Source organism: Ochotona princeps, chromosome 21 (assembly GCF_030435755.1).
Source record: "Ochotona princeps isolate mOchPri1 chromosome 21, mOchPri1.hap1, whole genome shotgun sequence".
NCBI classification, from domain to species: Eukaryota; Metazoa; Chordata; class Mammalia; order Lagomorpha; family Ochotonidae; genus Ochotona; species Ochotona princeps.
This window is the reverse complement of record NC_080852.1, coordinates 15524728-15539330: the sequence shown is the minus strand read 5'-3', so window position 1 is coordinate 15539330 and position 14603 is coordinate 15524728. Positions and strand designations below refer to the sequence as shown.

At 40.9% G+C, this 14603-nt stretch overlaps 1 protein-coding gene across 1 annotated transcript in view; it reads right to left on the bottom strand.

Annotated features, from left to right (window-relative positions):
* Positions 1 to 14603, bottom strand: part of LOC101529182 (cadherin-related family member 3) — an 81239-nt gene that overhangs the window by 23975 nt on the left and 42661 nt on the right. The window contains exons 9-12 of the mRNA XM_058679164.1: positions 13146 to 13323; positions 10501 to 10663; positions 6989 to 7091; positions 1919 to 2017 (exon numbers count right to left, since the gene is read on the bottom strand). Coding sequence (XP_058535147.1) covers positions 1919 to 2017; positions 6989 to 7091; positions 10501 to 10663; positions 13146 to 13323 — 543 coding nt within the window. The remainder of the gene's footprint in view (positions 1 to 1918; positions 2018 to 6988; positions 7092 to 10500; positions 10664 to 13145; positions 13324 to 14603) is intronic.

Sequence of the window (14603 nt, the reverse complement as noted above, 5' to 3'; positions counted from 1 at the left end):
GAAACTCCTGGATCCTGGATTTGGGACTGGCCCAACCCTGGCCAAGGTGGCCACTTGTGAAATGAACCTGCAGATGGAATATCTCTCTTCCTCTCTACATATGTGTGTGTATCTAACATATTTTTAAGTATTTATGACTATACTAAAAAGTCAACATTAAGTACTTACACAGTGGAAAAAACAGCTCGTGGAGTTTGAAGAGTCTAGGATCCTATATACAATAAGTGTAATTTATATTGAACTATCCTGCAATTTCTGCTCATGCACTAAAACATGCAGTTAGATTTTATACTAGGATCAGAAAATAAACAGATTGCTTTTTATTTTACAGAGATATTAGGAAATTTACAAAAAGCTGCCTACTGAGGCAAATGAAGGATTTAAATCCAACTACATGGGCTTTAGATTTACCATGCTGCCCTAAGAACAAGTGTCTGATAATGAGTTGTCTGTCAAAAGAATAAACTGGCTCAAATTAGTGTGGGTCCCACCCACTGGTATGCTTGCAAATATTTAACATGCTCTCTGAAATCTAAATTGTGTGTATTTTTCTTATTTGTGTATATGAACATACACACAAGAACTATATACATTAATTTTAAATTTTAATAAAGATATGTAGCATTATATATATGCTACAAAATACACGTTACTCTTTATTGTAAACTCCAATGTTGTAGTTAATTTTCACAGAATGCTTTCACTGGTTTCCACCAAACTATCATCCATTAAAACACTATGATTGCCATTGATGAATTAGAGCAATTGCAACTGAATACTACTTGATATTTTCTTTTATGTGAATAAGTGAAAGGAAAACCATGTCAGAACTTACAACATTTGTCAATGATAAGAATGGCTTCTTTGCTGAATTACACAATAGTTTTTGATTGCTGAAGGACTATGTATTTCTATAAATTTTTGTGCCATTCACAATAATAGTCTCAAGCACAGAGATTTTCATCAGCATTACTAACATTTTCTCTGTAATCTTTTAACTTAAGGAAACAACAAATCAAGCTCAATACCTCCATAATTTCCCATTTCAAGCTACCGACACAACATCAACAAGTTGAAAAAGTGGACAACAGCCCAACTTTCTAATTCTAGCATTTCACCCTGCAGATCCGTTAGAACTAAATAACTGAAGAGTACAGGAAAAATCTAACAGAATTTTTTTTAAAATATACTTTTAGCATTCATTTTATTTCAATAAATTACATAAATAAGCTATCTAACTTTTTATTAATCGTGTCTATCACTAATAATCAAGTCATAAAGCCCTCAAAAATTAGGTCTAATACACTAATGTGATTTGACTACAGTATACAACATTTTCCCTCCACCCCTTGAAGTATGTAAGTCAGATCTGTATGATTGATTATCCATAGACACCGATGAGGGGTGCATGTGTTCTTCCTCTGAATGATGGACGACAAGCCTCACCTCTGCTCTTACAAACTTAATGCTCCCTGGTCTTTGCTAACAGACACACCCAAATTCTCTAATTCATGTCTGAGATAAAACACTGACCAAAACTGACTCAGGATCTTATATTTTGTGCCCGTTGTTCCTGGCATTTAAATTGCATGGACAAGGCCTGTACTGTCCCACTCCTTCTTTATATTTGGGCTTAGTTTAGAGTCAAAGGGTAGGGGTGGGGGAAGATAAAATTAATAGTGTGTATTTGCCCATGACAAAAGTCTAGGTCTGACATCAAATTTCAAGGGAGACCTGGCAGAATCATCAGGATAGTTGAGGTGAGGGTATTACTGATGAAAATTAGGTCGGTCTCTGAACGCTCACTCATCTGCATGAGTTCTGTAGACTTTCAGTTTTTCCCATTGACCACTCACCTGAGATCTAGCAGGTGTTTCTCTGTGCATGCTTTAGCTACCTGGGGGCAAGGATCTCTTACCTCCTGATGTTTCTGGCACCAAGAAGGAGTAGTGCGTAGCTTTAAACACAGGGCTGAAATCATTGGTCGGAGTAATCACCACAATGATGGTCACAGTGACTGTAAAACAGTGAATAAATGTGTTGCGGTTGCAGCTTTACTGTTTGATTCTATTTAATAAGGCTAAATGTGCCCCCCGCCCGAACCAGGAATTAGCTTAGTAGAGGATTTTCAAACTACAACCGGAAACTCTCTATTCCAAAATTATTCCTGCTCCCAGATTTTGTGTTCTCTAAGAATCAAAAGAAATTGTAGTGCTAGCCAAAACCAGTCGAAGAACATATCATCAGAGCATGCCATGCTTTTTTTGGTGAAACAGAGATATGTGTAAGTATATATGTGTGTATGTGTACTTTTCTCTTATATATAAATGTCTTATCACATATTTTATACAAACTAGATGACTATGGTTTTCATGGGTACAGTCTTCACCTTTAGAAGAGCTTGTTAGGGTATCACACACAACCTGTTTCTAATATACATACCCCAGGGAACATCAGAGAGGGACTCAAAAAACTGAAGCTCTAGCTTTGACTTTCCCATGCACTCTGGGGCCTTGAACCAGTTTTATTTCTCTTTTCTTCATCAATAAAGAAACAGTAAATCAGTACCAATCTCATATATCACATTATGAATTTGAGAACCTAATGAGATCATATCCAAGAAGGGTTTTGTTTTCTAATTTTTGAAAAGACAGACATTTCTCCCATCCACTGGTTCACTCTCTAATACCAAGAATGGCAGGACTGGGTTAGGCCAAAGCCTGAAGGAAAAAACTCAATGTGAATCTTCCATGTGAGTGGCAGAGACCCAAGTACTTGACCCATCATCTACTGCCTACCAGAGTACAGATCAAGACGATGCCGGAAACAGCAGCAGAGTTGAGACTCAAATCCAGTCACTCCGATAATGAATCACGAAACCCAAGCAGTGTCTTAACTTTTTTTAAATTTTTATTTTCATGATACAGCTCCACAGGATCAGGGTTTACCCCTTCCACTGTTTTCTCCCATATTGTTACAATAGTATAGTTCTTCAGCAACAGTCACCAGTCCATCATTTTGCTAGTTAAGTGTATCATGACATTGTAGGTATAGATGATGGTAGAAAGCCCAGCATCCTATTGTTAAGACATATTTAACAGTTTCATTGGGAGTCTTTTATTCAAAAATATAGATGCATACAGCAACATATCTTCACTTCTTGGTATGGTATTCTGTTATACACTTCCTCTACATAAATAAGTGTATATATTTGTTTACTGATTATTTATCTTGTATTTTTCATGAAGCTTCCCTTATATCAGAGAACATGTGATATCTGTTCTTAACTTCTGCATCCAACATACATCTCCAATAAATAATTTCAAGGGATAAAAGGTTAAGTTAAATTTTCCACCTCAGCCAGATATTTGTATACCATATATTATAGGAAAGAAACTATATTTCAGAACAACAAATTAGCATATCAGAAACTTGACTAAAAAATAAGGTGGTGTTCAAACACGGATGCAGCAACAAGACAGTTTGGGGTATTTTTTTTTTTTTCAAAAAATAATTAGCATTAAGTGTATAAGTCACAAGCTTGTCATTACTATGACTGTTTTGATTTTACAGAGGAGATAAGTGAGGTTGAGTTAAGCTCCTGACCAAATGTCACAAAGTCGTTGACTCTCAAAAGGTATCCATGACCCCCTTCCCCCAAGAAAGGTTAAGAAGTGCTGTTCCGCAAAGGCAGGTGATTTATGCTAAAGCCTGTATTTTCTCTTCAATAAATATCTTACATATTGAAAAGCAGATACCATTTACAACCCTGCCATACTGTGATCTTTTATTGCATTCATGAAGACTCAAAATTGTACTAATTAGCTGACCTATAAAAATAGACAGAGCCGCACATGGGGTGTTACAAGCACCCTTTATGAGCAGCTGTGAGTGTGATGGGATTTGTTTCCTAGACGGGATCCAGATTTACTACCAAGAGATATTTTCCCCTTTCCATTTTGGGGAAAGGCTCAAATAGGGTGAGAAAGGCAGATTTCTTTCTAATTAAACCCTCAGATCGAGCATTTGCAAGAAAATGTATCTGCCCTGAAAGGTCAGTTGGAGTAGAGAAAATATATGTAAGGACACTTTAGGGCCTTTTTTCAGGCCTGTTTTGCTGTCCTTGCAATCACCTCCTCAGATAGTTAGATCCTCTGAGTCTACACATTAGCTTTGTAAATTCAGACCCATTAAAACTCTTCTTCAGTGAATCAGGAGATTTACAGTGTTCTAGAGGAATTGATCATAGTTCAGTATTTGACTGCAAACATGCCTTCACTGCATTCTTCCACTTCCATAAAAGACAAAGCTCTCCTTCCTGCTTCTCCCACATGAAGCTTCAGAACCTTTCCCAAAGATCCAGATAACCACCACCAACGATTCAGAGTTCTCACAGAAGACACACAAACCCTGCCGCTATTCTAGAACCTCCCTTACCACACACTGCCATTCTACTGATAACTTTGCATTTGCCACCCAAATGCCCACATTTTAATGCCAACATCAGACATCTTTAATGCTAACCATCTGCTGGGTTACTTATTATTATGCTTTCCAGAGACAACATACTGTTGACACTAATGACAGATGTAGCCAGGAGACTATTATTTTCACAAATAACTTCTATAGCTAACAAATTCAACAAATAGTTTTAAATGACCCCTCAGGGCACTTCACGCATGTTCAATAAGCAGGCAGAAGCAGATGTCAGGTGGTTGACTTAGTTCACCTCCTACCAGGTATTTCACTGTGTGTCCACAACACACAATTCAGAATGTTCTGTAATTAGCAAAGCTGTGGCTGTTACATCCAAAAATGTCAAGGTGTTAAAGCTTATGCACTCTGGGTGGAATTAACTTCAATGTACCCAAAGCCTATTCTACTATATGCTGACTCAAAGTGATGTGACAGTTTCAAGACCAAATGGCAAAGAGGGGTAACCATACTCCAAAATTTCATGAAAGGGATGAACTGCAAAAATTTGTCCTAGTAATGGCTCCATCTATACTAGGAGAAATAATTCAAATAAAATGCTTAAAGGCACATAATTACCTATATGCTTAGACTACATGATTCCTAACAGCTGGCTATCTCCAGTTAAGATATATTGGGTATGACTAGGCATGAAGCCACTCAAGTGTCAAGCATAACTGTTGGGTCCACACATTCCTTGTCTCTTCTTGCTCCCAGAATTGCTAGTCAGAGCTGCGTTCAAAAGTTTTATATTGTTGAAGGTACTGCTTAGATGTAAGAGCAACTTCCAACATTAAAGGAAACTTTCAACATAGTTCTACCTAATTCTCTCCATCATCTGATTAACTTAACAAACATGTCCCAGATGTGACACAGCTTTACATTTTAAAATCTAAAGTAAAACGCCTAAAGAACTGACAGTCACTGTTTCTTGAAAAGCCTATCAAAATTACTGATATGTAAATGCAAATTGAAACCAGAGTAAGATATCTCATTCTAGTTTTATAAAAATGGCTATTAACAAAAAGTACAAATGCTGATAGGAATGTGAAGAAAACAGAAACCCAACACACCTCTGGTCAGAATGTAAGTTAGTATAGCTATTACAGAATATAGCATGGAGCTTCCACAAAAAAAAACTGAAAAAAAATTATCACTTGACATAGTTATCACATTTCTGGATAAATATATATAATTTATTTATTCATTTAAATCATATATAATTTCCAAAGACAATTAAATCATCTTTTTATACTCTCTTATTCATTGCAGCACTATTGACAGTGGCCAAAATATTAAATCAACCTAGGTGCTCACTGATGAATGAACAGAGAACTGGATATAATGCAATACCATTCAGCTAAAAAAGGAATAAAATTCTGTCAAATGCAGCAAAACAGATGGAACTGGAGCTCATTATGGTAAAATAAGCCAGATATAGAAAGACAAATCCACATACTTACATCCATATATGGCAGCTTTGCAAAGTTAATCTGAAGCCTCTAGCTTTGTGACAGGTTAAGCCACCACTCCCCAAGTCCTTGCTGCTCCACTTTCCTGTTCATGTGCCCAGGAAGGCAGCAGACAGCCCAGATGCTCGGGTCCTGGCCATCCAAACAGGACACCACAATGGAGTCCCTGGCTTCTGGTTGTCACCTGACCTACACCTGGTTTTTGCAAACGTTTGTTGAACCTACAAGTGGAAGATGTCTCTCTCTCGCTCTCTGTCTCTCCCCCTACCAGTCCCTCTCTGTCAGTCTGCCTTTCAAACAAATAAGTCTTTTTTAAAAGTCGGTCTTAACACAGAATAATGCTTACTTGAGATACATAGGGAAAGGGAAGACAGAAGGTGACTGAAAAACAGGTACTCTACTTCACTCAAATAATTTAGATACTGGGGGGGGGGGGGGCGGGAAATTAGATACCGACAATTGTTAAAACTACAGCAGTATAATTTACTTGACAACAAGTTAATTTACTTGACAACAAGTTAAAACAAAACACTACAGAAGTTGAACATCTTCTCATTGGATTACTGTTTATAGTCTTTGTTTAAACTCCTATATTAAAGTCTTTATTTAATGGAGCATTAAGTCTTGGATTATAATGTTAATTATAAATGTTCTCTCAAATACAAAACATTAAGTTAAAGAAAGGATATGAGAACTTGTATTTACTAAATTTTGTCTGTCAATCTCAAACTGCTATAGTCCACTAATGAAAAATTCAAAAGAAAAAAAACACCAGGTGCCCAAACACAGTTAGGTTGGAGAGGAAGATCTACCGTTCCACAGTCCAGTGTGGAAACAACAGCTCATAATCTCATGCCACATACTCTAGGTGTAACTAGAAAGGGGGAGTTTAAAGACACCAATGATACAGAAATGATAAGGATATGACAATGCTAATGACCTGATTTAACCAGTTCATACACCCTACAAACACACACCCACAAGAAATGCACAAGCACTATGCATTATTCAAACTAAGTAAGTAAAACCTTTTAGAAGATCACCTGTATGAGAGGGATGCGAGTCATCAAACACTGAAACCACCAGCTCATAGATGTGACCAGCTGCAATCATCTCTGGGTCCTCATAATCCACATCTCTGGAAACCTTACAGAACAGAAAGAGTGTTTGGCTATTTTCATCTCATTGAGATATAATCTATCGAACAAGAACAAAGGGGCATCTTGGATTTCCTTACAAAGCAGCAAATTTTTGGACATAGTATCCTAACACAGCAGAAGGAAAACATACTCTGTCTTCACTGAGTGAGAATTGTGTAACCTAACGCCAAATATTTAAAAAGAAAATATTTCAAACATACCTATAAATAATTAAGCACTACAAAGATGTAAATGAGAGGCCCATGTTGTGACCCAGCATGTTAAGCTGCTGCCTTTTGATGCCACCATCTTTTATGGATGCTCATTCAAGTCTCAGCTGCTCCACTTGCAATACGGGTCCCTGCTAATGTTCTTCGGGATAACTACTGGCAATGACCAGAGTGCTTGGCCCTGTGGGCGACTCAGACGGATTTTTAAGGTCCTGCCTTGGCCGGAACAGCCATTTGAGGAGTGAATCAGTGTATGGAAGACCTCACTTCCTTGCCATTTCTTGCTCTGAGTAACTCAACCTTTCAAATACATATACCTTTTTTTAAACAGTGTGAATTATTCTCATTACGATAAGTCACTCACCATTTTCTAAATATTTATTGTTAACTAGGTGCCAGGTGCATTTTTAGGCACTAGGAACATCGTAAAACCGAGAACTCATTTTGATAATTAAAGATGCTCTGAATTGACTAGCATTACTGGAATTTCAGTTTCTAAAAATTGGGATGGATCAATGGAAGACCAACAACCCAGATGTCTGAGAACAACACTTTTTTTTAAATTTAATGTTAAACTTAGATTCATTCATTCATTCATCCAATCACCAACTATATTAAATACCTATCATTCAACAAACATAGGGGCTTGGGAATAGAAATATGAGTCCATCAGAAGCTTATAGTTAGTAAAATCAACAATTAAATAGGCAGGTGTAATAAAGCCCAAAAATTGTTTTGAATAGGATATATAACTTCTAATGTCTTTAGCAGAGAAAATTAAGTCAGTTATAATAGTCAAAGGAAACTCTTAGTAGTGATGTTTTATACTCAGAAGATAATAACAGAAACATAAAAATTAGAGGTGACTGATAGATCACAATAGTTCTTGATATATAAAATAAACATGTGTGAAGTTGCAAATCCTTTAAGATTTATCTATTTTTTTTTAAGATTTATTTTATTTTTATTACAAAGTCAGATGTACTGAGAGGAGGAGAGATAGAGAGGAAGTGGAGCTGCAGGGATTAGAACCAGCGGCCATATGGGATCAAGGCAAGAACCTTAGCCACTAGGCCACATTGCCGAGCCCAGATTTATCTATTTTTCTTGGAAAGGTAGAGTCACAGAGAGGAGAGACAAAGATCTTCCATCTGCTGGTTCACTCCCCAAATGGCTACAATAGCTGGAGCTAGCCAGTCTGAAGCCAAGATCCAGGAGTTTCTTCTGGGTCTCACACATGAGTACAGGGGCCCAAAACATTGGGCCATCCTCGACTGCTTTCCCAAGTCACAAGCAGGGAGCTAGAAGGGAAATGGAGCAGCCAGGATATGAACTGGAACGCATATGGGATCCCGGAGCATGCAAGGCAAGGACTTAAGCCACTAGGCTACCACACCGGGTCCAAAGCTACAAATCTTAGATAGTATAGTTAAAGCATATGGGTGCCAGTTCATGTCCCGGCTTCTCCATTTCCCATCCAGATCCCTGCTTGTGGCCTGGGAAAGCAGTTGAGCATACCCCAAAGCCTTGGCACCCTTCACCCGCATGGGAGACCAGGAGGAAGTTCCTGGCTCCTGGCCTCAGATTAGCTCAGTTCCAGCCAGCCATTGCGACCACATGCAGAGTGAACCAGCAGGCAGATTTTTCTCTCCGTATCTCCTCTCTATAAGCCTGCCTTTCCAATAAAAATAAATAAGTCTTTAACAAAAAATAGCATATTTACAAACCTCCATTTTCACCCAAGCTCCATTTCATACAGTGAAAGTTGCCACTGAATTTCAAACTGAGCATCAACCCAGAAAACTCTCAGCTCAAAGCCTGACCTTCCAAATGTCACAACCTATGCAAAAGCTCAGCCTGAAGCTTGTGCAGCATGTCAAGAAAGTCCGGGTGGAGAGCGAGAAAGAAAAGTCACCCATAAGTTGTAAACCACATACCTGATTAAGGGGGGATTTGCTCAGTGTTAATTTGGATTACAGAGCAATTATGTCAACCAACCAGGGGTTGGAACATTGAAAGGAAGATCTGTGGGTTGGAAAAAAGAATACCTGGGGTCTGGCATGGTAGCCTAGTGGCGAAAGTCCTCATCTTGCACGCACCAGAGTCCCATATGGGCACCAGTTCATATCAGGACTGCTTCACTTCCTATTCAACTTACTTCTTTTTTTTTTTAAAGGTTTATTTATTTTTATTGGAAAGGTGGATATACATAGAGGAGGAGAGACAGAGAGGACGATCTTCCATCCGATGATTCACTCCCCAAGTGAGCCGCAACGGGCCGGTGCGCACCAATCCTGAGCCGGGAACCAGGAACCTCTTCCGGGTCTCCCACACGGGTGCAGGGTCCCAATGCATTGGGCCATCCTCAACTGCTTTCCCAGGCCACAAGCAGGGAGCTGGATGGGAAGTGGAGCTGCCAGGATTAGAACCGGCGCCCATATGGGATCCCGGGGCTTTCAAGGCAAGGACTTTAGCCACTAGGCCACGCCACTGGGCCCTCAACTTCCTTCTTACGGACTGGGAAAGCAGTCAAGGACGGCCCAAAGCCTTGGGATCATGCACCCAGGTGGTAGACCTGGAGGAAGCTACTGACTCCTGGTTTTGGATAGGCTCAGCTCCAGCTGTTGCGGCCACTTGGGGACTGAACCAACAGATGAAAAAATCTTCCTCTCCTCCTCTCTGCATATCTGCCTTTCCAATAAAAATAAATAAAGCTTTTTTTAAAAAAGAAGATTTAAAAAAGATATTTTCCAAGGCCAAAGTCCTATTTTGGGAAAGGGAGAAAACGAATATTTACTGAGTCCATCCTCTGCCCAAAATCCAGCATTGCAAGATGCTGATGAGCTCAGAAGTCACATCCAATGCCGGAAGAACAGCCATTTCACTGGAATATTCTCACAGTCTCACCTCTAAGGAAATCAACGTGATTTTTAATCCTCAGGTTCATTTCTCCAACTCAATAGGCAGCACATGGTTTGGAGCTCACTACAGAAACAATAGAATGCTGGCAGGCAGCACAATCATGAAAGACTTGTCCAAATGCCTTCCATCAGAGATGCCACAGAAGCCCAGGCTTACTCTCTCCCGGGTCAGAGCTCCTCTCGCTGAACTCTTTATGGCCACAAAATTGCTCCATCTCCGTGGCAAGGCCCCTCCTCCCCCGCAGTGACCGCTACTGATGCTCACCTGGATGAAATTGTCAGCATTTGGCACTTGCTCGAAGATTCGTCCAGAGCCCAGCGGGCCTGAGACAGGAGCGTAATGGATCGTATCCGGAGGCTCATCCAGATCATGGCACCTGAGCTTTGCCACCACTGTGCCCTTCGCAATCACTTCCTTGCCTGTGTACCTGTTTTTTTGTTTTTTTGTTTTTAAGAAAATTAAAAACTACTTTAGATAAATACTCTTTTAAAATGTAATTCTCTTCTCAGGAATGTCTGCAAGTTTAGAAAATGCCTGCCTATGGATGCTTGTCCATGCGGGAGCACCTAGATGACGTTTAGAGCACCATCTAGGAAGACATTTCCCAGTCTATGAATTCAGTACAATTCTTCTCTGCTGGGAGGGTCCTGTGCTGGCAGCCAATGGTGCACTTGCTTGGAAAGCAGTTCATCAAGGTCATCAGCTCAGTGACGAAGATCTGAGTCGGCATCAGCTCATTCTCTTGGACTGTTAAGGCCTGAGCATCCAGTGGTGCAGTACAGGAGAGAACCCTCACCGCTCCACAGTTACCACGGACTTCTGGCCAATCCGTGGATTCACTCATCTCTTTTCTGTGCTCCCTGTGTTTTGGATGCTCATTCTTAAGATGTCAATCTCTAGCTCTGGTTCATCTTTCCAAGACTGATACAGCCACCATGCATTAGGAAGCTTCCTAGGAAGGTTCTCAGCCTCACACCTTTTTTCTCTTAGCAATTGAAGCATAGCAGTTAGGACTTAAAGTCTTCATGTATTTTTTAAATGTTTTTTATATGGATACATCTTATCTCCCTGGCAAGGTAACACACATACCTTTACAGTGAATGAGCTGAATGTAACAAATACTTATCCTGTCCCACCAAGGAGTGAGGCCTGAAGTTATTTTACTCTCATTCTTCTGGGGAAAGGAGAATGAGAAAGGATAACATTTACCTAGTGCATGCCAAGCCCCAAACTAAAGAAACTCTAAGCACAGGTTGTGTTTGATCACAATGTGTGGCATTTAGCAAGGCTTGGTTTTATTTTTTATTAGACAGGAATTGGAAAAATCATATTCGATATTATATCCAGGAATCCATTTGGCCTAAAAGGAAGAATACCAGGTAACAAGCCTATGTGCCTGCTCTGACTCCTGACTCCAACTTTCTGCTAATTAAGACCTGAGAGGCAGCTGAGACAGCTCAAGTAAGTAGGTTCCTGACAGCTGGATAGCATTTTGGCTCCCAGCTTCAGCAGCAGGAAGCAGCTGGGGAGTAAACCTAGAGATGGGGCGCCCTCTCCCTCCGTCCCTTCCTCCTTCCCTCCCTCTTTCTCTTTTCATACTCTCTCCCTCTTCTTTCTCTCTCTCTCTCTGGATCTCCCTCTTTCCTCCTCCTCTCCTTCTACCCCTCCTTCTTTCTCTCTCTTAAATAAAAGATGTTAACCTATTTATTGTAATGGATTTCAGTTAGCAAGCTATAGAATTGTAACAGTAGCACTTATTTACATGCTTATTTTATACTTATATCAGATGCTCAGTGCTGTGCTCAGAATGCCGCATGCATTTTCCCGTTGAGTCCTCACAATCATCTATAAGTACTATCATTACCCCATTTTGTGAAGAAACACACTGAACATCAAAGAGCTTAAGTCAATTACTCAGGATCACACTGATAATAAGTGATAGAACCCAGATTTCACAGCAAGCCTGTGATCAGAAAACTCAAGTCTACTCTCATCTACTCTCAGATTGTGAAAATACAGTGTTCAACCATGAACTGGCTAGAAGGCTATTTCTGGGGCCCAGCACAGTAGCCTAGTGATTAAAGTCCTCATCTTTAATGGGCCAGGATCCCATATGCGTGCCAGTTCATGTCCCGGCTGTTCCACTTCCCATCCAGATCCCTGCCTGTGGCCTGGAAAAGCAGTCCAGCATGGCCCAAAGTCTTGGGACCCTGCACACCCATGGGAGACCCAGGAGAAGCTCCTGGCTCCTGGCTTTGGATCGGCTCCACTCCAGCCATTGCAGCCACTTAAGGAGTGTACCAGCAGATGAAAGATCTTTCTGCCTTTCCTCTCTAAAAGCCTGACTTTCCAATAGAAAGAAAGAAAGAAAGAAAGAAAAGAAAGAAAGAAAGAAAGAAAGAAAGAAAGAAAGAAAGAAAGGCAGGCTATTTCTGAGGACTAGAATATGAGGCCTACTAACAGTACAATTTGAGAGGCTGTCATGTGGTGCAGTAAGTGAAGTTGCAGTTTGCAAGCCCAGCATCCCATATTGAAGTTCCAGTTCCAATCCTGGCTCCAATCTCACTCCCCTTTAATGCCCCCGGGAAGGCAACCCTTGACAACCATGTAGAAGTCCTGGCTGAAGGGAATGACCCAGCACATAGAAGCTCTCTCTCTCTCTCTCCCTCCATCTCTGTGGCTCTACCTTTCAAATAAGTAAATAAGTCTTAAAATTAAATAAAATCCATGGAAGTAAGTGATGTGTATGAAGAACATATCCTCTTAAAACAGAGAGTGGGGTAAGAGAGTAAGAGAGACAGAGTCGGCCTGATAATGAATCACATGTCCAGTTGGGCCAATATATACCTCAGTATCTCTAAGCTCAACCTGCTCTGAATTCTTGCTCATGCCCTGCTGTCTCTACTCACCTAATCAGATACTGATCACAGAAAGGGGAGTTGTCGTTAATGCCGTGGATATAGGCAGTCACTGTAATTGCTGCACATCTCCGGTCACGGTCACAAGCCTTAACAGAGAACCACTGAACACTTGCAAAACCAGTTTGCTCCACGTCCAGACGGGCAGCTGTAACCAGAGTTCCGTGCTCTGTAACAAAACAGCACATTTTGCTCAAGATGGTGCACCCATTTTTTTTTTTACTTTATTATATATGTAGCAAAAGAAAACATGAATTACAAATTATCATTAGAACTAATGAAGTGATTCAAAGTACAGTCACAGTGTCTAATCATTTGTCACCAAAATATACTTATTAATGATTTTATTTTAGCTGGTAAAAAATTAAAATATTTTGGCTTAAAGAAATAGAGAAGATTTTCTAGAAGAAACTGTAAGGTTAGGTCTTGGAACATATAAAAGAATGATGGTGAATAGATGGAGATCTTTCCCCATAGACAAAGCCCTGCAGGAGGCACTATGCTATTTGAATTTAGAATGCACAATAAACTACAGCAATTAAAACAGCATGGTATTCGGGCCCAGCCTGGTGGCCTAGTGGCTAAAGTCCTTGCCTTGAAAGCCCCGGGATCCCATACGGGCACCGGTTCTAATCCTGGCAGCTCCACTTCCCATCCAGCTCCCTGCTTGTGGCCTGGGAAAGCAGTTGAGGATGGCCCAAAGCCTTGGGACCCTGCACCCGCGTGGGAGACCCAGAAGAGGTTCCAGGTTCCTGGCTTCGGATCGGCGCAGCACCGGCCCGTTGCGGCTCACTTGGGGAGTGAATCATCGGACGGAAGATCATCCTCTCTGTCTCTCCTCCTCTATGTATATCTGGCTGAAATAAAATGAATAAATCTTTAAAAGAAAAAAAAAACAGCATGGTTTCGGCATAAAAGCAGATCCATACACCAATGGAACAGAAAGACCCTAGAACTAAACTCACACATCTATAGCAAACTGATCTTTAACAAAGGTGCTAAGGATGTATTTCAAAATAAAAATCCTTTTTAATAAATGGTGCTGAGGTTCGGGCCTTGGGATTCGGGGGCAAGTGCCGCTCCTCACAGTGTGGCGACTGTAGGGGGTGCCCCTGCCGGGTCAGACCCAATGCTGGGGGCTCACGCCAAAGACACTGCCGCAAGGCAGTGAACGAGTCCTCGGCCTCCCCCAGGGCAGCCAGTGCACCATGTGGTGCCAGGCTCTGCCTGCTGGCCGTCCAGCCAGGGAGCTCTGGGGTATTGGTTGTCTGAATCGCTGCTTAGGTAGCTACTTGAGTCAAGGACGCTAAGTCACACTGTCTAAGGCAGAAGCCAGGACAAGTGAGGGACTGAGATAAGCTGAGTCAGAGCAACCACTGGCAGGCACATGATCTACGGCTAGGAACAGGCCCAGTTGGGGAGGCATGGGGACACCTTAACTGGGTTGAG